General features: G+C 41.4%; 1 protein-coding gene across 18 annotated transcripts in view; it reads left to right on the top strand.

Moving 5' to 3' along the window:
* The window catches only part of PHLDB1 (pleckstrin homology like domain family B member 1), a 211,166-nt gene that overhangs the window by 171,831 nt on the left and 13,567 nt on the right, over window positions 1-25,768 (top strand). For 15 of the 18 annotated variants that reach the window (XM_088443833.1, XM_088443834.1, XM_088443825.1 and 12 more), the window contains 5 exons: window positions 4,779-4,934; window positions 10,639-10,749; window positions 13,481-13,570; window positions 22,483-22,650; window positions 25,365-25,511. In XM_088443833.1, coding sequence (XP_088299959.1) covers window positions 4,779-4,934; window positions 10,639-10,749; window positions 13,481-13,570; window positions 22,483-22,650; window positions 25,365-25,511 — 672 coding nt within the window. The remainder of the gene's footprint in view (window positions 1-4,778; window positions 4,935-10,638; window positions 10,750-13,480; window positions 13,571-22,482; window positions 22,651-25,364; window positions 25,512-25,768) is intronic. The other 3 variants (XM_088443836.1, XM_088443835.1, XM_088443837.1) reach the window with 3 other exon arrangements.

Raw genomic sequence — 25,768 nt, 5'->3', positions numbered from 1 at the left:
AGCTATTCATCTAGAATATTGTAACAAAGAAGTGAATTGGACACCTGATGGGATTTTTAAAAAAAAGTCAATGTTAATTTAAATTCTTTCCACTAAGCTTTAAATATGTGAAACTGCATATTTTAGGATTCATGATTTGAATTCTAATGCACAATTAACTTGTTTGCTGAATTTTATTGACTGAAACAAATTAATCTGTGCCTGTGCCTGTGCCGTCTGCAGTAAGTTGGGCACAGATCAGTCAGTACTTGGTAAAACCTCCTTTTGCAGAAATCACATATTGCAGCCAGATCGGTGTTTCCCTTCCTCCTTCAGGTATATTTTTTCTCTTTCTTCCTAAATATTTTTAGGTCGCCTTGCACGCTCTGCATGCCTGAGATCTCCCAACAGATTTGAGGTGTGTTTTGAATGGTTTGCTTGCTGAAATCTCCAACCTTTCTTCAATTTAATTTTCTTCTTAATCTGGGACATGTTGGTCATTATTTGAAATCCACCTGGACAATAATTCCTGCCCAACTTCAAAGCATAATAAACCCAACACCAAAGGGGTTGATTCAATAAACTCACACGACTATATTCCGTACTTACAGTAGCTCCGGACTTGCTGATTTTTGCTTGCAGCCTTAATAGGGCTACGTACAAATATCAGCGTGTCCGGGATGAGATCGGGCCACGAGGGTGGCGAGAGATGCTGTTGCCGATGTTTCCAAACAGTTGCAATGGTAATTCGCCCCCTCACAGCTAATTGAATTGAGCCCCATAAGCATAATGGTCAGGAATAAAATCTTTTCTTCAAATGCTTCCCTTGTTTTTATCCAAATGAATCATTCTTATATCTGCCCAACAAGTTATATTTTGTGTTTTATCAGTACACCAATACGTTTTCTGGCTTATCTAAGTATTCTTTTGCATACATCAGATATTGACTTTTAGTGATGAGATCCTAGACAAGTGTCCCTTCTGACAACTCTGTGTGGAATTGAGCTTGTAGGAAATTTAGCTGACGATGGAGTAGTCTGTCCACCATGCAGCATTATATTGTGGACCAGCTATGCCAATGTTAGCTAAACCTTCCTCTGGTTCTCTTTGATGATGTGTAAGTTCTGCTTTGTTTATGTCAACAGATTACAAGCAGTTTTTAGGGGGTTTGTTTGCCTTGGTTTAAACGGATCCAATTAATTTGTTAAGGCTGGCACTATGTTTAAATAAATGATGTGGATGCTGATGTTTCTGGTGGAAATGCCAAGTCAGAAGTGTAGATAGCTTTTTATAGCCTTCTTCTTTGTACCAGTCAGTTCTCTTCCTTTTCAGTTCAGCTGCTTAGAGGAGCCCAATATCTCCGTATTCAAATGCAAACACTTTTCGCGTACGCGAAAACGCAATGCTATGCAATAGGCGAAAAAGATTTGCCTCTGAATAGGTGGAGAAAGAAAGTGCAAAATCGCTTTTTTTGGAGTGCAAAGGTGAGGAAACCACTCGGCACCCTTGGGACAGCCCCCCAAATGATAACTGCATAAAAAAACCTAAAAAAAAAGTGAGGAACACCCCAGAAAAGCACTTTGAAAATGGGGATGAAAAAGTGCAAAGTGGGATACAAACTTAAAAACTAGCAAAATATACTTTTGCATTTACATTCTCTCCCCCATAAAACCTTTTCTGCAAGTATAAGTGAGGTGTTTATTAATTGCAGGTGTTTGCTCAGGGTGCTTTTTTTATGCTTTTTAAAACTTCACTTGAGCGACTTTTAAAGATGCTTGCACCCATTTTCAAGTACCGAAAGTTTTACAGGAATACTTATTTTCACCAAAAAATACTGCTCTATGCCATTCTTTACCACTAGTGCAACGCTAATTAGAGGCAATTGTACAAACTTAAGTACCCCAAACATTTTCATTAGGGCTAATCGGGCACTACTACATTGATCCCCAATGTTTCTGCATGTTTTTGGGGGTTCAGGCTGATTTCCCTGATTCTGACACCACTTTTCGCCTGTTCTGACTTCGCGTGTTGCCGTTTTCGCGTCTTTTGGAATTAAATTGAGCGAATCGCGGGTATGCACGCGATAAGTTTCCGCGGCTAAAATACGCAATGTAGGCGAAAAGTACGGCATGAGAAGCTTTATCGCGTACACGACACTAATTGAATACGGGCCATGGACAGGAATGGAGATTTATTCTTTTTTTGCAACATATCTTGTTGTACTAATTGACTGACTAAATGCATGCATATCTATAACCTTTTCATTTAGATAATTATAAGATATATATTATATACCATCTGATTTTCTCATAGGCTTTTATTTAATTTTTTTCATTTTTCAAGTTGGTGAGGACAGAGCAGCCATTAGCCAATTAGATTATCAGAATATTCGCCACAGAAAAGACTATTTCGGTAGTTACGAAAATAGAAACAGAAATGATTCTGTTGTACAACAATATGTAAAAATGTCTTATGTACATGGGAATATATTGTGGCATGATAGGTTGATTCAATTATGCTTCTCCTATGCTAAACATATGGTAGTCCTTAAATTGCATCATTTAGTACTCAACCCTATGGTGCTGTGAATGAAACTGTGGGCTCTATTTACTAAGCAGTGTTAGGAGACAGAGTGAAAAGTGATAAGGTGCCAGCCAATCAGCTCCCAACTGTCATTTTTCAAACACAGCCTGTGAGATGACAGTTTGGGAGCTGATTGGCTGGCATCGAAGTAGGCTGTACATCGAAGTACAAACTGGTAAACATAAAACATTGTTCTACAGCAGGTTTGTGAATGGAATGTTCCTGGTGGAAAGCCTTTGACTTCCCATAAAAAAGCGTATACATTCTTTCCTCCCATATAAACACATTTACATTCTTTCCCCCATAAAAAAGCGTATACATTCTTTCCCCCATAAAAACACATTTACATTCTTTCTCCCATAAAAACGCGTATACATTCTTTCCCCCATAAAAACGCGTATACATTCTTTCCCCCATAAAAACACATTTACATTCTTTCCCCCATAAAAAAGCGTATACATTCTTTCCCCCATAAAAACACATTTACATTCTGTCTCCCATAAAAACACATTTACATTCTTTCTCCCATAAAAACGCGTATACATTCTTTCCCCCATAAAAACACATTTACATTCTTTCTCCCATAAAAACGCGTATACATTCTTTCCCCCATAAAAACGCGTATACATTCTTTCCCCCATAAAAACACATTTACATTCTTTCTCCCATAAAAACGCGTATACATTCTTTCCCCCATAAAAACACATTTACATTCTTTCTCCCATAAAAACACGTATACATTCTTTCTCCCATAAAAACACGTATACATTCTTTCCCCCATAAAAACACATTTACATTCTTTCCCCCATAAAAACACATTTACATTCTTTCTCCCATAAAAACGCGTATACATTCTTTCCCCCATAAAAACACATTTACATTCTTTCTCCCATAAAAACGCGTATACATTCTTTCTCCCATAAAAACGCGTATACATTCTTTCTCCCATAAAAACACGTATACATTCGTTCTCCCATAAAAACGCGTATACATTCTTTCTCCCATAAAAACACATTTACATTCTTTCTCCCATAAAAACGCGTATACATTCTTTCCCCCATAAAAACGCGTATACATTCTTTCCCCCATAAAAAAGCGTATACATTCTTTCTCCCATAAAAAACACAATATACATTCTTCACCCCACATGAATTGTGTGTGCAGTTGTATAGATAGCATCACATGTAAGTCATTTATAAATACATATCTTTATATTCTTTTACTGGCCAACTTTACTGTTTCTTTGTCTGCACTGTTTCATGAACATGTCTCTTTTGCAAACCATGTTTGTGCTTTCCCATTGCACACACAATTTTCTCTCTGCACATACATTCTATTACACATGCGACTGATACTGGGTAAGTTAATAGATGTAAGTATATATTAACTGATATCTACCATTAACAATTACTAAACTCTGATCTAGATTCTGTGTGGTAACCATGACACAATGAATATGCCATTTGTTTTTACCTGAACAATAATTTATTATGGGTTTGACTTTACCAACTATAAACATATTGGCATAAATACTAAATCCAATTATCATATGCTATAAAGCAATGATTATTTTCATATACGTACTTCTGGGTATTGGTGTTGAGGTTGAACATGTGGATAAACATTGGTATAAACCATATATTAAAGTTCAGAAAATGTGTAGTCCAACAATTGTTTTATAAAAAAAAAAAAATATCCTGAATGAATAGTGTAAAGTCGAAGAGTCTACATTTTCAACTATTGAGTCCATTTTGGACATCTTGAATCGTGGAGAGGTTTGTATGTATTATATGTATTAACTTAATATGCTTTGGTTATTGGTTTCTGAACAACTCTTAATACATTTTTATGTGTATATATACATACAAACCATCTCTTGCTTTGTGTGTGTTTTATACTGTTGATAGCTTTGGATCCTCTGCCTTTAGGAGTCGTCTTATATTTGCATGTTTGTTTATTCTATGTGTTCTCTTTTGTTGGCTCTTAATATCTGGTTTTCTGTTAGACTGAAGTATGTATGCTTGCCTGTTATCTTTAGATTTTCCCTGTTGCTTTCTTTTATGCACCTTTTTCACTATCGCTGACGCTGTGATCTAGTACTATATGCTCTGAAGTTTTCTTTTGTGTGTTTTATAATGTGTTTGTATTTTTGTGGACTAATTGTCCTTATTTGGTAAGCTGTGAATAATGTCAGATCCTTGTATGGCTTTCCCCAGGAGTCTGAGCATCTAGAGACACAGATGAAGCTATTTGAAGATCTGGAGTTCCAACAGCTGGAGAAGGAAAGCCGTTTGGAAGAAGAGAGAGAAACCACAAGTCAGCTGCTACTAAAGAACAAGGGTGATTGCCAAAGGAGTATTGCTCACAGGAAGGTAATTGGTTTGGTATACAGGAAAGCGAATAATGAGTGTGCTATACAAGAGAAACGCCAGGAAAGTGATGGTGGAGTGGTAAAGTATATGGTATAGGTAATCTAGAATATAAGAGCATATGTACCAAACTGTGAGGTTATTTCAGTATGGAAGTTGTGTTTACATGGAAAAAGATCAATTATGCACTTACAGTGCCTTGCAAAAGTATTCACCCCCTTGGCTTTTTACCTTTTTTGTTACATTACAACCTGTAATTTATTTTATTTTTTTAATCTGAATTTTATGTGATGGATCTGCACAAAATAGTCTAATTTGGTGAAATGAGAATAAATATATATAAAAAATAATCTTTATAAATAAAATTCTGAAAATGGCATATGCATATGTAATCACCCCCTTTGCTATGAAGCCCCTAAAAAGTTCTGGTGCAACCAATTTCCTTCAGAAGTCACATAATTAGTGAAATGAAGTCCACCTGTGTGAAATGTAAGTGTCACATGATCTGTCAGTATAAACACACCTTTTCTGAAAGGCCCCAGAGACTGCAACACCACTAAGCAAGAGGCATCACACCATGAAGACCAAGGAGCTCCCAAACAAGTCAGGGACAAAGTTGTTGAGATGTACAATTCTGGGTTGGGTTATAAAAAAATATCCAAATCTTTGATGATGCTCCAGAGCACCATCAAATACATCATTATCAAATGGAAAGAACATGGTACCACAACAAACCTGCCAAGAGAGGGCCACCCACCAAAACTCACAGACCGGGCAAGGAGGGCATTAATCAGAGAGGCAGTACAGAGACCAAAGGTAACCCTGTGCATGTGACCAAAATAAGCCGTACACTCCATAGATGTGGGCTTTATGGAAGAGTGGCCAGAAAACAGTGATAAAAATAAGAAGACACGATTTGAGTTTGCAAAAAGGCATGTGGGCGACTCCCCAAATGTATGGAGGAAGGGGCTCTAGTCCGATGAGACTAAAATTTAACTTTTCTACCACCAAGGAAAATGCTATGTCTGGCGCAAACCCAACACATCCCATCACCCCAAGAACACTATCCCCACAGTGAAACATGGTGGTGGCAGCATCATGCTGTGGGGATGTTTTTCAGCAGCAGGGACTGGGAAACTGATTTGAGTCAATGGAAAGATGGATGGTGCTAAATGCAGGGATATTCTTGAGCAAAACCTGTTTCAGTGTGCCTGTGATTTGAGACTGGGACGGAGGTTCACCTTCCAGCAGGACAATGACCCGAAGCATACTGCTAAAGCAACACTCGAGTGGTTTAAGGGGAAACATCTAAATGTCTTGGAATGTTATTTAAATCCAATTGAGAATCTGTGGTCAGACTTGAAGATTGCTGTTCACAAGCGGAAACCATCCAACATAAAGGAGCTGGAGCAGTTTTGCCTTGAGGAATAGGCAAAAATCCCAGGGGCATGATGTGGCAAGCTCATAGAAACTTATCCAAAGCAACATGCAGCTGTAATTGCTGCAAAAGGTGGCTCGACAAAGTACTGACTTTACGGGGGTGAATAGTTATGCACGCTGAAGTTTTATGTTGTCCTAAATGTTGTTTGATTCACAATATAAAAATAACCCACAACTTCACAGTTGTAGCAGTGGTGTAACAACGGCCCCCGCAGACCCTGCGGTGGCTTGGGGGCGCTGGCAGGCGGGGGAACATAGTGATATAGATCAGAAATATACTGTATAATGGTACTATCAAGGCATCCGCGCACCCTTCTTGGCGTTACAGCAGGTGATTGGGTGAAAGCTGCTGTCCCCACCCCTAGTGATGCTCTGCCCCCTCTGATTGGGACTGCTCGGCACTGGCAGTTAGTTGGAGCCCGGCCTGATACATTGAGGCGGCCAGCAACCCTGGGGACTGTGTATAGCGGCTCAGTGCGGGTCCCGGCCGGCTGTTGACAACAACGTCTGCAGGTACAGCCAGGGCCAATCGTGTTCATGCTGTGGGATACGGGCAGCAGAGAGGAGGCAGGTAAGACGGCGCACTGCTGCCGGGGCCATCGGGTTCATGCTGGGGGATACGGGCAGCGGAGCGGAGTGGAGCGAAAGAGAGGAGGCAGGTGAGACGGCGCACTGCTGCTAGCCCGGTGACGTCTTGTGCTTAGCCTGCCCATGTGCTTCCCTGCTCACCTCAGTGACTGGCACTGCCCAGCCCGGCAGAATCCTAACTCCGCTGCTGCTCTTCCTGCTCGCCTCCAGACACCACCCTGTCAGCTCTGCACCCTCACACACATCCCCTTCCTCACAACACCCTGATGCTCTGCACCCTCACACATCCCCCCTCACACCAACCACCCTGTCTGCTCTGCACCCTCACACACATCCCCCTCCTCATACCAACCACCCTGCCTCATCCCCCCCTTACACCACCCCCCACCCTGTCTGCTCTGCACCCTCACACACATTCCCCCCCTCATACCAACCACCCTGCCTCATCCCCCCCTCACACCACCCTGTCTGCTCTGCACCATCACACATCCTCCCCCTCACACCAACCACCCTGCCTCATCCCCCCTCACACCACCCTGTCTGCTCTGCACCCTCACACACATTCCCCCCTTCATACCAACCACCCTGCCTCATCCCCCCCTCACACCACCCTGTCTGCTCAGCACCCTCACACACATCCCCCCTCATACAAACCACCCTGCCTCATCCCCCCTAACACCACCCTGTCTGCTCAGCACCCTCACACACATCCCCCCCTCATACCAAACAACCTGCCTCATCCTCCCTGCCTCATCCTCCCCTCACACCACCCTGTCTGCTCTGCACCCTCACACATCCACCCCCTCATACCAACCACCCTGCCTCATCCCCCCTAACACCACCCTGTCTGCTCAGCACCCTCACACACATCCCCCCCCTCATACCAACCACCCTGCCTCATCCCCCCTAACACCACCCTGTCTGCTCAGCACCCTCACACACATCCCCCCCTCATATCAACCACCCTGCCTCATCCCCCCTAACACCACCCTGTCTGCTCAGCACCCTCACACACATCCCCCCCCCTCATACCAAACACCCTGCCTCATCCTCCCTGCCTCATCCTCCCCTCACACCACCCTGTCTGCTCTGCACCCTCACACATCCACCCCCTCATACCAACCACCCTGCCTCATCCCCCTAACACCACCCTGTCTGCTCAGCACCCTCACACACATCCCCCCCCTCATACCAAACACCCTGCCTCATCCCCTCTAACACCACCCTGTCTACTCAGCACCCTCACACACATTCCCCCCCCTCATACCAACCACCCTGCCTCATTTTCCCCTCACACCACCCTGTTTACCCTGTCTGGGGGAGGGGGGGGGGCGCCAAAAACTTTTTTTGCAGGGGGGAGCAAAATTTATAGTTACGCCACTGAGTTGTAGGCATGTTCTGTGAATGAAGTGATGCACACCTTAAAACAATCCATTTTAATTCCATAATGTGAGGCAACAAAACATGAAACATGCAAAGGGTTGTGAATACTTTTGCAAGGCACTGTATTTGCAGGTACTGTTTCGAGGCAAAATAAGTAACTTGTATGCTTACAGTAATTGCTGTATTTTGCATGTGTTCATCCTGTTCTCACAGCTAATGGTAACAGCTGCTTTGCTTCCTGGGAGAAGTGGTGTTACTGTAGAGTTCTACAAGACTTGGCTTTAAGTATAGAGGGGGTCATTCAGACCCGCTCGCGAGCGCAGGACGCTCGCAAGCGGGTCGATGTTACCCCAATGCGCATGCGCACGATGGAGGGAGCTCCGTCGTGCGCATGCGCAAGACCCGGACAGCGACAGCCAAGCTGTCGCTTCGGGTCTCGCACCAAAGGGGGCGTGCTGTCGATGGTGAGTGACAGCACGCCCCCTTTGGTGGGCGTGCCGGGGGCATGGCTGCCAGACGGAGGTGTTCCCATGGAAACGTCTACCGTCTGGGTCCGGCCCCACTGACATCACTAGTGATGTCAGTGGGAGTGATTTTGGCTCTGATAGAGCCAAAATCACTCCAGGGCTTGCGGTCACCGAGACCCTACCGCAGGGTCCATTCGCAAGCCCGATGGACCATCTTTTTGGCCACTCGCATATGCTGCGGCTCTGAATCAGAGCGGCCGGCTCTGAATCAGGCCCAGAGTTTGGATGTCTCCAGTTTAAGTAGCAGCCGTAGTAGTAGTTCAGTCATAGAAAAACAGATGCATAAAATAAAGCAACAGGGAAGGATCTTAAACAATATGGCAAGCACATATATTTCCATCTAACAGAGAACCAGATGTAGAGCCCCAACAAAACACAATACAAACATGAAAATACAAGAAGACATCTTAAAACAAAAGATCTAAAAGTATTAAAAAAAAAAAAAAAAAAAGACAAAGGGGCTAAAATGTGCACACTGCCTGGGCCAGTTGGTATTTTCTTCTTTTTTTCCAAGAATGTATTTATTTTATTTTTGCAAGAACAAATGGAGGAATTGGGGAAAGGAAAAAACAGTAAAAGAAAAGGGGAAATGTTAGGGAGGGAATAAGGGTACAATACAAAATGCACATACAGGCGTAAACTACAAGATTAAACACACTGCATACCTGATATCAAGTACAGAGCACACCTAATCATTATTCAAATGTAACACGTTTATACGACTGTTCAAAATATAAAGTCATAGAACTCAGGGGGTCATTCAGACCCGCTCGTGAGCGCAGGACGCAACGATGTTACCCGCACGACGGAGGGAGCTCCGTCGTGCGCATGCGCGAGACCCGGCTAGCGACGGGGTATCCGTCTCTCCGGGTCTCGCACCAAAGGGGGCGTGCTGTCGATGTTGATTGACAGCACGCCCCCTTTGGTGGGCGTGCCGGGGGCGTGGCTGCCAGACGGAGGCGTTCCCATGGGAACGCCTACCGTCTGAAGCCGGCCCCACTGACATCACTAGTGGGAGTGATGTCAGTGGGAGTGATTTTGGCTCTGATAGAGCCAAAATCACTCCAGGACTTGCGGCAGCGAGACCCTACCGCAGGGTCTCCGTCGCAAGCCCGATGGTCGCGATGGTCTTGACCATCGCGACCATCATCATGGACGCTCGCATAAGCTGTGGGTGGTCACCCACAGCTATGCGAGCGTCCAGGAGGCCGCTCCATTTTCATGTAGGAGGGCCCTGATTCAGAGCAAGCGCTCAGGTCAGAGCGTCTGCTCTGAATCAGGCCCTCAGTGGATAATCAGTAGTAGATCGGCCCCCTACCCGTCAGAAATGAACTCATGCCAACTCAAACATTTCATTATGGTAAGGAAGCAGACGTAGAATAGGGAACATAAAGGGTTTCCATTAAGAAGGCATAGTGAACTTTATGAACAATCCTATAAAGAGACGGAAGTTGAGGGCATTCCCAAAGTCGGGCTATCGCTGTTTTGATAGCATGAGAATATGACGCAAAGTATAGCTGTCGCAATTCTGCAGTTGGTATTATTCTGTATTAGTATATTTCAGGGTCCTGTAGTCATGAAGTGATTTTTTTTATTTACATGTAGTTTGAATATATTTGTGATTAGTCTATTTCTTACTAAGTCCTTCCTGACTCTGCATTTGATGGGGATTATCATAAAGACAGCATCACAAATAAGGCATAGTTTGGCATGGGCCTAAATGACAACTACTTTATTTAATGTAGGAAATCCTTTGTCATTTGTATCAGGAACGCGTGGCTGCACTGGAGCTTCAGGCCAATCAAATCCGTTTTCAGGCTGTACAGGATGCTGAGCATCTGGGTCAGGAGAGAAGCACGGCCCTACTGCAGCTACATAAGGTAAGCTACAGCTCTGTTTTTCATTAGAAATGTTGGGCTGTAAAATGTTCATACTATTTGGGCTATGATTGCATCCTTTGGTAGATAGTTGCCCAGAGCCACCTCTGTTTGGAGCCTGTGCATAACTGTAACTTCTTGAACATTTTTGGCAGGTCCCCAGGTCACACATACCCTAGCCACGGGGACAAGTTCTTCTGCCGCTGTAATTTAGCAGTGTAACCTTGCTATACTGCAGCAGGTTCAACATTGTCTGATCTCAGTTCAGCAATTGAGGACACTTGAGTTTCTCAGTACTTCTCCCCACAGGCGTCCCACTGACTGCATATGCCTCCACTCCCTCCACATATTTTTAAGTGTCCTTTTGGCCATACTTTTATTGAATTGTATTCATGAAGTGTCTGAGACATTATAGTCCTTTACGCAGCAAAGCTATGAAATACATGCGACTATACTATCTCATATTTGTTTTACTCTGGGAGAACATGTACACGAATAGTCAATTAAATAAGTCCATCAAACAAAAATATCTTAATATGCAATTTAAACTTACAAAAACCACATTTCAGGAACTACTGGATGTGTATAGTTACCATGGAGACCATCAAGAATTGTGACCATGATTGGATATTACATAAATTAACGGGATTGATCACTGCTATTTACTATTTAAACTGGATCCACCCACTTCACCAAACCATAGCGAAATGTGCGCTGGGGCATTTCAGATATATTGCTTTATTATATTGCTTTATTACATGAACTGCTGCCACAACAGCTTGAAGAACACTATGGTGCTCAAGAATAGCAATGAGGGTGATCTAGACTAATAACCGCCCTAGACCAGAGGTACATTACAGTCCACGTTTTAAGGATATCCATGCTTGAGCACAGGTTATTTAATTAATACGTCAGCCTTTTAGATTTAACCATCTGGACTCAAGTAGGGATATCCTTAAAACCTGGACTGTAATGGTGAAGTTTAGGAACCTCTAAACTAAACACTTCCTAAATCTTTAGCTGCATACACACACAACGATTTTGTTACCAACGATTTTATGAACGATTTTCTGTCAGATTATCTGTCAGATTTTTTAAAGTGTAATGAACGATTTTTTGAACTACAAATGATTTTTGTAACTTCCCTTAATGAAAATCGTTCAGTTGGTCAGTCAGAATGAACTACAAACTACATATGGGAACGTGCATGAACGATAATCGTTCATCGTTATAACTCAGAAACTGAACGATTTTTTAAACGATAGAACGATAACGACGTCGTTATAGTTAAATCGTTCAAAAAATCGTTACTTGTATATGCACCTGTAGGAGTACTTCAATACCGTGGCTGATTGTTTCTGTGATTATTATTATATAGACAACTGACTACATCTGTAGCAGTGCAGATAATCTGCATAATCAGTGGGATTATGTTAACGCCTGCTACAGTTGGTTCATTCATTAGCCGTGCTGAAGTGGAACAGTCCGTGCCTTCTTCATTGTACAAATAATGCTTATAGATGGATCAATTTATGCACGGACCTATAGAACATCTGCATGTATCTTAAACTGTATTAATAGCCCAGTAGCTAAATACAACTATCCATCTGCATTAGAGGAAATTTCATATAAACATTTTTTTATTACACATATAGTACATTGTTGCATTTTGACAGTTATATACAAAGTTTCATTTAAAGCAGCTATCTATAGTAAAGAGCTTCTCCTTTGAAGTATTGTGCTGCAATGACTAAATTCCCTTATTTACTCCATACTTGCAAGATATAGAAGCGAGTGTGTATATGCCAGCTATTACTGACATATAAATGTATCTGTGTTACAGCTGACAGTGTCTGCTTATATGTATGGAGTGTATTCCACAGTATAATCTAGAGATGAAAGTACACTCTGATACAGCAGTCATATTATTCAAGATATTGAAGAGTATATACAGTAGGTGCAGTATTGTATATAAACGTGATTGTGCACGTATAGGCTATTAATGGCATATGTTAATCAACCATGCCATAGCGAGTGAGTCTTCTGCGCTTTCCAATATAGCCGAATACAAGCACAAACCGCACAGTGTTCTAAATCCCAGTTGTCTTACATACTTCGGTGTAACTCATGGAGTTTACAGGTCATTATATTGGTCATGTTCTACCCAAATACGTCCCCAGTATACCTAACCATACCCACCATTTTCTAGTGCAGTGCCCTCACTGTGCTAAGCCCTATCCTCTTTGAATGCTGAAAATGAGACGGTTAGGCGTTAAGGTCCCCTAGTCCATTTACCTCAGAATTATCACATTACTTGTATTCCATGTAATCTATTATTAGTATTGTGATTGTGTGACATCCAGACGGGCAAGATTTGTATAGAGGTTGCTTTTCTGGAAGCAACCTGATTTGGGCTTACTTCACTTCTCCTTTGGTATAGGGATTCCCTTTCACCATCAACTGCTTGTTACTGACTACTTCCACTGCATCATGGGCTCCCACACTGGCTCTTGGAAACATTTGTTCCAACAAACTTCTAAACCTGCACCTGTAATCGCTTCTCCCAGGCTCCTACCACCGGCACCTGGAACAAATTGCAGAAATACCCCCTCTTGTAAAAGTTATTATTATTTTTTATAGATTTTTTTTTTTCACCAACATAGTTTATGTATACATTGTGCCGTATTGCAAAATATGCTCATGATTTTCTCAAATTGTGCATATGTTATCACAGGAGAAGGAAAAGCTGGTTCAATTGGAGAGAAGATACCAAACACTGGCAGGGCGACGGGGTTACTCCACTGGGTCATCTGCTCTCCGAGAGGTAACAAACCATCTGGCATCTTTTTAATCCAATAAAATTCTCATGGTTAAGTAGTTATCACTCTGTGTGTCCTTATAGTGGCTTATTTAACACACATGTACCTGCTCCATAATATGCATGTGTGTTTATGTGGCGCAGGAATACTGGATCTGGTACTTGTGGTTTAGTTCAGGAATTAGTGTCAGAGAAAAGTGTCAGAACACTTGATTAGGAAAATCATAATTCAGCCCATGAATAAGGGAAGAGTGAGCGAACCAGCAAGCAGGACCAGGATAACAGGAATTACTGTGCTCTTGCATGTGGATTGCTGTGGTACTACTTTAAGATGAAGTGTTAATGTAGATAGATGGGCATGTACTTTAACTGGAGGCAGACTCTGCTCTGTCATGTCTACTGTCAGTGATAATTTGGGGCACTAATGCCTACCCAATGCATGAATGCTCACACCACGCCCCTCAAACTAATGACTTCTTACTCTCTAATGCCAATCTCTCTCCCAATAACCTCTTTCTTTCCTCAAACACCCATGCCTGCTGAAAGAAGCAAATTGTCCTACATAATACAATCTAGGGCTTCCTCATTCCTGATGTCACCAGCACTCCCACAAGCCCATTCCTGATGTAGCCATCATTCTTCCTATATTCCCATTACTGATGTAGCCAGCACCCAAAAAATGTATGGTTCTGTATTACATGTATATGATTCATCTCAATCTAGTATTTTATTATTTATACTCTTTCGGGGAAACTTGGGTTATAGAGGATGCTGCGCAGGTTTTGGCAGGTATTCTAATACAACTTGTATTTATTAATAATCCTCCCCCTCTTATACAGTACCCACATGCAGTTGCTCCCCTGTTGTTTCTAGGTGCCTTGCAGGACAGGTGTTCTTTTACTTGACTGCTTCAGTAGCCTTTACCTGTTCATTATTTTTCTGATGGAGCTTGCAGTTGGGCATCCATCTCTTCTTAAAGAAGGACCAGCCTGGGTCTTTTAGTTATTTGTAGCGTCAGGTGTTCTCAACTGTTGGCAGACTTCTTTTAGGGCCATTGAGGGGACTTCCTTACGAAGATCTTTAAAGACATTCTCCACCAGAATGAGATCATCTGGGTCTTTGTTCCCAATGCTATACTTGTAACCTTGTTTTCAGGTACGTCAAATGTATGGTCTTGTCTGGAACTCAAGCATATTGAATTCTACTGAGGTCCTGGCGATTTATTGGAGGTTCTTTATCTTCTTCTTTGAACCCTTAGAATTTACTTATGTAGATTTCTTTAGGTGTGATCTTTGTGATAGATCCTCTGTGTTTAGCTTGAGGCATAAGCAATCTGGTTGACAGGTCTACCTTTTTTTTGTCCTTTTTGGGTGTGATGGTGGCCTTGTGTATTGTTCCCTCTAGCTGGTTTAGGGCTTGGCGTCTCCTAATAGAACCACAGCCACAGTTCTTCAGGTCCAACGTGATGGCCACAGTCTGGTCAGTCATGGACAAGCAGATTGATATTGTATCCTGACAAGATTTCATACAGGTGTTACTTCTTTTTTGTGTTCAGTGTATAAGTGGATGATTGAGAAAATAGGATTTTTGTACTTAACATTGACTCCTTTTTTTTCTGAATCCCTTTGGGGACACTGTGTTCCCACACTTCATGTGTTTAGCTTCTGTTTTACTGGCTGATTCTTTCAGTCCTATCCTGTAGACTTTTGGGGCGATTCAATTCAACGCGATGTTGAATAGCCGTGGGAGGGAGCTTCCAAAGCTATTCAATACACCACGCTGTTTGGACGGGCTAAGGATTTCTTCTCGCACCCCCCCTGGGGATGCGAGGAGAAATCTGCCCAAAGTGCCGGGTGCGCAGCTATTTTTCTGCATAGCGTGGCGCTAACAGCCGCTTTAGTCAGAGAATGCCGGTTACTGCGCCTTAACACCCTTGTTAAGGCGCGAGAACCGGCATTCTCCGACCACACATCACACTGAATTGAATAGCTCCGGGAGCTTGCTCCTGGTGCTATTCAATTTGTGTTGAATTGAATTGCCCCCTTTGTTAGAAGACAAGTGTGGAGTTAATGCATGTTGATGTATGAGAGAAGACGAATGTGAATACAAACAAATTGTACTAATCTCTGCTTCTACAGTGGTTCACCTATTCCTGCTTCCCTTCTCTTGTACAGTGTTCATAGCTGACAATGTTTACAGGGCGCTCACATGCTTCAGCAAAGGTTGTGCTCATTCATATTCATCCACATCTCGCTGCTCGAGGCATAGCTGAGATAAATAAAACATTACTGTTTTGTGGTACCATCCATCCTCAGGTGCACAACATGTAAAAGGACACAACCGCCCAAAACATTCCTTATATCATATCACCAGTATAAGTGCTAATTGAGGAAGTCTGAACTCTCAAACATTTTTTTTAACATGGACTTACTCTCCCACCTACTCTTTAACATGGGCTTACTCTCCCACCTACTCTTTAACATGAACTTACTCTCCCACCTACTCTTTAACATGGGCTTACTCTCCCACCTACTCTTTAACATGGGCTTACCCTCCCACCTACTCTTTAATGTGGGCTTACTCTGCCACCTACTCTTTAACGTGTTGTTTACTGTACACTTCACCCTGTCTCTCCTCTCAACATTGTGCTGGTAGTTTCACCTCTTTGACTTGGGGTATCCTTATAGTCAAAAACTTGTCCTTACTAGCCACTCCTGCTAGTGCCACTCTACCACCAGATGTGAGTGCAGGCTGCACACTATTTGCTATGCAAGCACTCGCTGCCATGACTAGACTTCTTCAGTGACTTCTGGAACCACTTCTGGATGTTATGTCTTTGCTGTGACACTGTCTGGTTTCGCCTGACTTCCTACATTGTATCAGGTCTGCTGAGTAGCAGGGTTCAACACCAGCCAGACGGAAAGTGGATGAGTGTTTAGCTATTATATATAGGTCACAGTTTACAACAGACAACAGGAGGCATGCAAGATCCTGTAAATAGAATTTAGTTTATTACTTAAAAGTAACCCTGGCAAGGGGTGTTACACATCATTCTATAGTTCTGATCACCCAAAAGTACCAGATGGTACACACTTACACTAGTCAATTCTGCCCCTTTTATATACAGTTTATGCTTAGATGTAGGCAGGGGGCTTGATCCAGACTGATATATTACCTATTAATATTAATGTATCAGTGTTAGCATTGGAATTAATTCATTATCTAAAATTGGATGTAATCTGTAATTTTGATTGCAGAGATTGCTTCTAAAGGTTGGACAACAAAATATTGGGTTTAGGATCCCATCATTTTTGTCCATGCCATTTTAATTTATTTTATTAGTTAAAATATTATTTTCAATCAAAAATCAAATGCAAAGTCTGATTTCTATTAAATATGGATAAACACTGATGGATGCCAATTGCTTTTGTCACTTTAAAGTTTTTTCAGAGAAAAATATGTTTTTTCTTTTCTATGTAGAAAGGTACCAACTAATTTGATCACTGTAGTTCCTCAGGGCACACACACAGACAGACAAGGGAGTAGAGTCATTGAACTAAGAATTATAAAAATCACAGATTTTAGGAAATTTTGCCTGCATTTTTTGTAAAACAACAATGTTTTTAAAAAAACAAAAACAGCGTATTTTGTCATTGATAACATTGCCATCTTAAAATTGCTGGCAAAATTGTCAAAAATCTGTGATTTTGCTGAACCACAGTTTGATCCTTTTACGCCCCTGGTGTGCATTGAGGCTACTTTTGTAATACCTTCCTGGCTTTAAATTAGATGTTTAATTAACATGGAATTTCTTATCTCAAATTTATATACAGTATGACATACCTGTAACAAAAATACATACTGCACTTCTATACAATAATATACACAAGCTGTTGCCACCTCTAGCAGAAAGCACCTGTACAATAAGTTCTTTCTGTGTGATACAGCAACAATCCATTTTATAAAATTGAAAAGAAAAAATGAAAGAACCCCTACTTTATATATTTTATGCCAGTGGTTCCCAAATTCTATCTTCCGGGCACCCCAATGGTCCATGTTCTCGGGATAACCATGATTGAGCACAGGTAAATTAATTCGTTCCTCAGTCATTTAGATTTAACCCTCTGTGCTCAGCCATGTTTTTCCATAACATCAGGTCTGTTAGGGTGCCTTAAGGCCTGTGGGCCTAATTCAGGTTTGGGAATAGAGTCAAGGCCCCCATACATCTACTGACGGATCCTGCAATGGGATCGGAAACGCCATCAATGTTCCGGGATCCATCAAGAGGATTGGTGAAAGTCTCCATGTTAAATTTCACCGATTTGCTAATCACGATTATAATCTGATCGTGATCAGCAAATCATTGAAATCCACATGTTGGATTTCACCGATCCTGAGATGCCGGGTTGCAGGATAACAACATCGCGGCAATCAGTTGCTAGTGTATGGTCCCCTTATGATAGAGCAAGTAACTGTGTATCTTGGTAAAACTGTGTTGCACTGCAGGTGGGGCAGATGTAAAATGTGCAGAGGGATTTAGATTTGGCAGGGGTGTGACCAAACTGATATCTATATTGCAGTGTAAAAATTAAGCTGTCCAGCATTCGTGGTCTACAGGCAAAAGCAGCCAGTATTTACCCCTCATGCAAAAAAAAATAAAAATAAATGTTCTGTATGTATTTGCACCCCTTTCATTGCTACATGGTTTGTCCAGGTGCACATTTACTTGCTCTATCTTACTTTATTTCCAAGTCTAAATCAGATTCTGTGTTTGCGAACCACTGGTTTATGTATTATTTTAATAGTTCAGTGCTATACTGGTGATCCATATAAGGTTTTAGCGCTAGTACATGTTTTTTACGCCTTGATGAAGGAAGTCGCTCTGAAATTGTTGTGCATTTTGTTTATCTCAGCTATACCCCAAACTGTCAAACACAAATACATAAGGGTATATTTGCTGAAGCCTGGTCCTGGTTCTTCTGTGTTTTTCTACTATTGGATAGCTCTATGCCAGAGGACCTATGTTCCAGTAGTGCACTGCAGAAAAACTATTTCATATCATTTGAGAGTGCCAGGTGGAATGTTTATATAGGGCTGTAGGACTGAATGATGCCATTTAGATTAATTAACTGGTGGTCTAGCAATAAATATCTATCTTTCTGCCTTTAAAGTTCAGTCACCTCTCTGCTTAACTTCTAAACTCTTGTCCATGAAGCAGTGCTTCCAGTAAATCCACACGGTCTTAGATCTTGTAAATCATATCTGCCATGGCTGTTTTAGGTCATCTGAATCTGTGGCGGTCCAACTGTGGGCAGCACAGTGGCGCAATGGATAGCTTTCCTGCCTCATGGCACTGGGTTCATGTGTCAGGGTCCTATCTGTGTGGAGTTTGTGTGATCTCTTCGTGTTTATTTGTTTCCCTCGGGTGCTCCGGTTTCCTCCCACAATTCATAAAGATTCTGCTAGATTAATTGATTTATGAAGAAGAAATGAACTCTAGTGTGTATATATGTACATGTGGTAGGAAATATAGATTATAACCTTCTGTGGGGCAGGGACTACTGTGATTAACTAAAATATTCTCTATAAAGCTCTGCAATGTGTGTATGCTATATAAATATATGTTCCTATATAACTGTGCATTATGCAGTAAGCATCCTCTTGGGCTGGCGAACTGGGGGAGAGTAAATGTTTGTTATGCAATAGGCTTTGCACTTATTAGGAGTAACAGGTTTTTCAACGTAATTTCAGTAATATTCAAGTATGTTGCTTCCATATTGTTACCCTTTAGATCTAAACTCCATTTTCAAATCATCCAAAAGTGTTTAGCAGCAAATGGTGTACAGCGTTATGACATTGTGGTTCAGGCTAATAACTTACCTGCTTCACATTTTGTGAACTCTAGTTCATACAGTGTTATCAGCACAATGGTGAATATTTTTCCTAGGGCAGCCATGTGACCCATCTGCAATAGCGACTGTAAAAAAACTGAGCAAAACAATTATTTAGTCTGCAGTTTATTGTCCCATTTATCATAATCGCTGTGCAATATTCTTGCTTTCCGTGTTTAGTCTCTCTCTCTCTCAGACTTTATATACTTGTTTATCTTCATCTGCTAGGATCTGTCTTTGTTGATGCACAGCTCGCATGATTCTTTGTAGCAGAAGACACAAACTTGATAAAGATATTTTTTCTCTTTCTTTTACTAACGTTTTGGTACAGATCTCTGTTACCTTCCAAAACTGCATGTTCTAGATTATGGCACTGTTCATGCATGTCACTCTGCTAAAATCTATTAAACACTCCCATAAATGTTTTTTTCTTCTAAGAGGAGAAGTATCAAATCTTCAAAATAACTAAAATGGGGATGTTTCCCATAGCAACCAATCTGCTTCTACCTATCATTTATCTAGCACAGTCTATGAAATGACAGAAGCTGATTGGTTGCTATGGGCAATATCTCACCTCTATCTCTCTCCAAGGTTTGATACATCTCCCAAACACTGGGCCTGATTCAGCAAGGATCGCTATTCTGCTTATACACACGCAATGCAGTTGCTAATATCAGCGGTGACATGTAAATGTTTGATTTCTCATTGCGATCGCAGCCTGACATAAGGACGCCCACTTCCCCTTCCTCACATCCGTATACTTTGGCAACATAGCAATATAATAGGTAACATCGGACCCATACGCACAGTTAAGGCAGGTCAGACCTCACTCAGGAATTGCTTACTTCAGCGCACGCTATGAGGCCTCAGGCTGCGTCTGGTATCACAGTGGCTAATTTATGCACACCCATGCAACGCCGTTGAAACTCACTGGCATGCCTGCGTTCACCTGACCCAAAGGGCCTCACGAGTGATAAATGGTGCTCAAGCCAATCAGCTCCCAACTGTCATTTTTAAACAGATGACAGTTGAGAGCTGATTGGCTGGAGCACCATTATCATACACAAGGTGTTTTATCTCTCGTTGTGAATTTGTGAATGATAAAACCCGTTGATAAATATGGCCCTCATTCTGTTATTTGGTGTGGGGCTGGGAAGATACAGGGAGAAATATGCCACATTTGTGTCCCACATGGAATGTTTTGTGGAGCAGTTATAAAGATGGTGCTCATAGCTTGTGTGATCAGTGCATGGAGATAAACCAGCAGTCAGCTGCACAGTTTGTCCAGGTATATACAGTATACAGTGGGGCAAAAAAGCATTTGGACAGCCACCGATTGTGCAAGTTGTTGCACTTTAAAAGATGAGAGAGGTCTGTAATTTCCATCATAGGTACACTTCAACTGTGAGAGACAGAATCAGAACAAAAAATTCCAGAACTCACATTGTATGATTTTTAAACAATTTATTTGTATATTCTTTCTGAAAAAAAATATTTGGACAATCAAAAAGTTTAACTCAAGACTTTGTAAAGTAATCTCGGTTGGCAATTACAGAGGTCAAACGTTTCCTGTAGTTCTTGACTAGGTTTGCACACACTGCAGCAGGTATTTTGGCCCACTCTTAAATGCAGATCAACTCTAGATGTGTCATGTTTTGGGGCTGTCTTTGAACTCCCTCCACAGATTTTCTATTGGGTTGAGGTCTGGTGACTGGCTAGGCCAATCCAGGACCTTGAAATGCTTCTTACGGAGCCACTCCTTAGTTGCCCGGGAGGTGTGTTTGGGGTCATTGTCATGCTGGAAGACCCAGCCACATTGCATCTTCAATGCTCTTACTGAGGCTGAGGAAAGGAGGTTTTTCCCCAAAATGTCACGATACATTGCCCCATTCATCCTCTCCGTAATACAGATCAGTCATCCTGTCCCCTTTGCAGAAAAGCATCCCCAAAGCATGATGTTTCCAACCCCATGCTTCACAGTGGGTATGGTCTTTTTTGGATGCCACACATCATTCTTCTCCCTCCAAACACGGCATGTAGAGTTTATATCAAAAAGTTCTATTTTGGTCTCATCTGACCACATGACATTCTCCCAATCCTCCTCTGGATCATCCAGATGGTCACGGGCAAACTTTAGACGGGCCTGAACATGTGCTGGCTTAAGCAGGGGGACCTTTCAGGCGCTGCAGGATTTGAATCCATGACGACATAATGTGTTACTAATGGTAACCTTTGTGACTGTGGTCCCAGCTCTCTTGAGATCATTAACCAGGTCCCCCCGTGTAGTTCTGGGCTGATCCCTCACCGTTGTCAAGATCATTGATACCCCACGAGGTGAGATCTTGCATGGAGCCCCTGGTTGAGGGAGATAGTCAGTGATCTTGTATTTCTTCCATTTTTTTATATTTGCGCCAACCTTTGATCTCTTCTCACCAAGCTGCTTGCCTATTGTCGAGTAGCTCATCCCAGCCTTGTGCAGGTCTACAATTTTGTCACTGGTGTCCTTAGACAGCTCTCTGGTCTTGGCCATGGTGGAGAGATTGCAGTCTGACTGTTTGTACTGGTTAACTGTACAAAAGACACCTGTCCACACCCTCAAACAGGTGCCATTAATACAGGTAACGAGTGGAGGATAGATGAGCCTCCTAAAGAAGAAGTAACAGGTCTGTGAAAGCCAGAATTCTTGCCGGTTAGTAGGTGTCCAAATATTTATTTTCTGCAAGAATACACAAATAAATTGTTTAAAAATCATACAATGTGATTTCCGGAATTTTTTGTTCTGATTCTGTCTCTCACAGTTAAAGTGTACCTATGATGGAAATTACAGACCTCTCTCATCTTTTAAAATGCAACAACTTGCACAATCGGTGGCTGTCCAAATACTTTTTTGCCCCACTGTATATAAATGTGGGTGTGTATGTAATTACGTTTTTTTTCCTGTTACACATTTTTGTCTGAAGATCCTCCACCTTCAGGTGAAATCAAATTTAGCTAATAATAAAGACTGCTTTACTGTATCTTCTTCAGTACATCACTTTAGACCAGCTTCATGATATACTGGGAAACATGACTGCAAGCGATGCTTCTATTGCTGGCTTTGGTGTCAAATCAACCTCTTGTGCTCCTTCCTGTGAAGAGCCCCCTCCTGCTCCTTTATTCTCTTCATCATCCTCTTCTGCCTCCATCTCCCCGGAGGTTTGTTCACTCCATACAAAGCTGTATTTATTTATTTATTTATTTATTTATTTATCAATTTCTATATATTTTTGTCTTGTTTCTTTATTATTCTTTATGTTTAAAACATACAAATGGTCCAATCAGATATTATATTTGTGATTGCATTAAGAACTATAAACATCTTTGATAGGTTCAAAAAAATTGTTAAAAGCACATTACGTTTTCCCTTGTATTTTTGCCCAAGGTTCCACAGTTACCATTACTGCTCTTAAAGGCCACACAAACTAAAATGCAAGTTTGTCAAATATTAAAAGTGATAACTGAAATGATCAAATTGAAATCCTCTTTTATCCTTAATTTTAGTGCACATGTATGTAGTGTCCACAGATGGACTGATCCTACCCCCTGTTATGTCTGGAGACTGATAATGGTGTCAAAAGATTTCCAGATTGTATGATCTGATTAATGTTGAGTCCGTTATTATGGGACATTGCATTTACTGTTAGGCCATACATGCTGCAATATTGAGCCTTGTTCACTATTCTCTGCAATATTGCCATGTGTATGGCCAGAATTAATGAGTTACAAATATACAGGCAGTATATTTAAATCTCTGACCCTTTCCCCTGAAGATGCATAATAGTCTTCTCTCAGTGGTCTGTGTACATCTCCGATGGCGAGGGGACGCCTAATTTTGCATGACCCGTTCTCCACATGTGCAGAACGGTTATTTCAAACTCACACGCTGTGCCTTCAACCCGCAGCATGTTGGGGATGTGTCGGCGCTGCCTGCATTTCAGAAAATGAGGCTGACATGACCCTGTTTTCTGGAGAGTGCCGAGGCCATCTTCCGGTACAGATATACTGGCCTCGCAAGTGGGCCATTATGAGTAAGCTTAGACTTACTCGGATGGCCGAAGCTGCAAACATCGCAACCCATGGTCGCGATGTTGATCCGATCCTTCGTCTTTGGATGTAGGCATTAGATCTGAAATGCCAGCAGGAGGCTTCTTTTTCCCTCTGACGCCTCTGACAGGCTGTAACATATTTTTGCAGAGTTTGGATGCAGCTGCTGTATATAAGCGTACAGCTCTAAATTAGGCCCAATGTCCGTTATATGAGTGAGTAAATAACTTTCTTACATTTCCTCTTGGCTAGCTTCTGAAGATAACCAGGACAGTAGTTTTTACCAGTACTTGAAATTTTGAACGTGTATTATTATTTAGCTTGAGCAAACAAATAACTTGTGCATCATGCCCTTTGTGGGTCTCGGATACATGTGGAGGTACCATAAGTTACCATAAATATTGTCAAAATGGCAAGTTTTTGGGTGCTTCAACATGAATCTATATTTTTCTTCTTCCTAATCAAAAGAATCCACTAAAAGAAAGGCAGAAGTTGTTTGATTAAGCAGGAGGTAAAACCCCAAAACCCTCCTAGGGCCTTCTGCCAATCGAGACCCCTTTTGTGAGGGGAAAAAAATGAAAACCTCTTAGAGCCCCCAAAACAACATTGGCAAACAGGATCAACTTCAATGCAATCCAACCATGTTCACACTTTGGATGACCTGATGTAAGTGTTAGCTAGGCTCATGATTCCCTTTTCTGAATATTCTGCTTCTAATGCTGCTGTGGTTGCTCTAATTCTCAGTGAGTTTGCCATTATCTTTTCCCGGTAATCTTATTGCAATGGCATATTATTTGAAAATGACTTTAAATTGATATATTGCTAAAGTAAATGTTATACTGTAGGAGGGAAATGTGAACTTTACGTGATATTGTAATGAAGCACGTTTCCAATTCCCAAACAAAATTATTAGAAATGGTCCATCAGACAATCCACACTCTCCAGCTAAACTCATGATGCCTTTAACTAATCCCCCCCCCCACACAGTTTTCATCGGCTGTTCCAGAATTCTCTCTGTACTTAATTTCCTCTTATATATATTTATAATATTATATTTGTGGTTTTGTCATTTTGTTTTTAGGCCTCATAAAACACAACTTGCATTTTAGTTTGAGTGGTAATTTTAATAATGCAATTGGTAACATATATACAGGTTGAGTCTTCCATATCCAAAATGCTTGGGACCAGGCGTATTTTGGATATCGTAATATTCCGTATTTTGGAATATATGCATACCGTAATGAAATTTCTTGGGAATGGGACCCCAATCTAAACACAGAATGCATTTATGTGTTATATACACCTTATACACACAGCCTGCAGGTCATTTTATACAATATTTTCAATAATTTTGTGGTTCAAACAAAGTTTGTGTACATACATGATATTCATTTATGTTTTATATACAACTATTACACAAAGTCTGAAAGTGATTTTATACAATATTTGTAAATAATTTTGAACCTTAAACAAAGTTTATGTACATTGAAACATCAAAAGCAAAGGCTTCACTATCTCAATCATGCTAAAAAATTCGGATATGGGAGACTCAAAGAAAAAAAAAAAAAAGAAATAAAAAAATTATATATATATATAAAAAGCACTAATCCACGGCACTCACCATTCCTAGATTTGGGGTGCAACATGGTATGTGACCACATTGTTTAAATATATATTTCTTCAAAGAAACCAATTGGCACTTCTAAATTTAACAACTCCATTTTGGTGTTATTTTTCTTGTTTTGCTTGTTTCTTAATAACACTCCTCTCTCACCCTGTTGTGCTGCCTTTTTCGTCTTTCCGTTTCTCCTTCTCCACTACTTCAGGTAGGCTCCGTGTCTAATGAGGGTAACTTTACACCTGTTTCCAATTTGGAAGACCGGCACCAGGAGTTTGCACCTGATCCATCTAGCATTACTCCTTCCCCTCCGCCCCTCCCTGCTAAATCTCACTCCTCTCGTAAGGCCCAACAGGTAATCCCCCCCACCCTCCCCTTCTCTACTTCCTCACCCCAAATGTCTGTTATTGGGCTCATTTTGAAGGCTAATCAAATCTTTTGACATTCTCAGGAAGCAATTTGTTGGTTGACATTCACCTAATATAGCGGCCTTGCGAGCTGTTCGGTAGTTGCTTTAAACATTGTTTATTTTTAAGCAGTCCACATTGTAAGAAAATACAACTTAAATTAATTTAGCAGATAGTGATCCAAATGTCAAATACCATAACTATC

Source organism: Taudactylus pleione, unplaced genomic scaffold (genome assembly GCF_031769625.1).
Source record: "Taudactylus pleione unplaced genomic scaffold, aTauple2 ptg000334l, whole genome shotgun sequence".
Classification (NCBI taxonomy): domain Eukaryota; kingdom Metazoa; phylum Chordata; class Amphibia; order Anura; family Myobatrachidae; genus Taudactylus; species Taudactylus pleione.
This window is presented reverse-complemented; position numbering and strand designations above follow the sequence as displayed.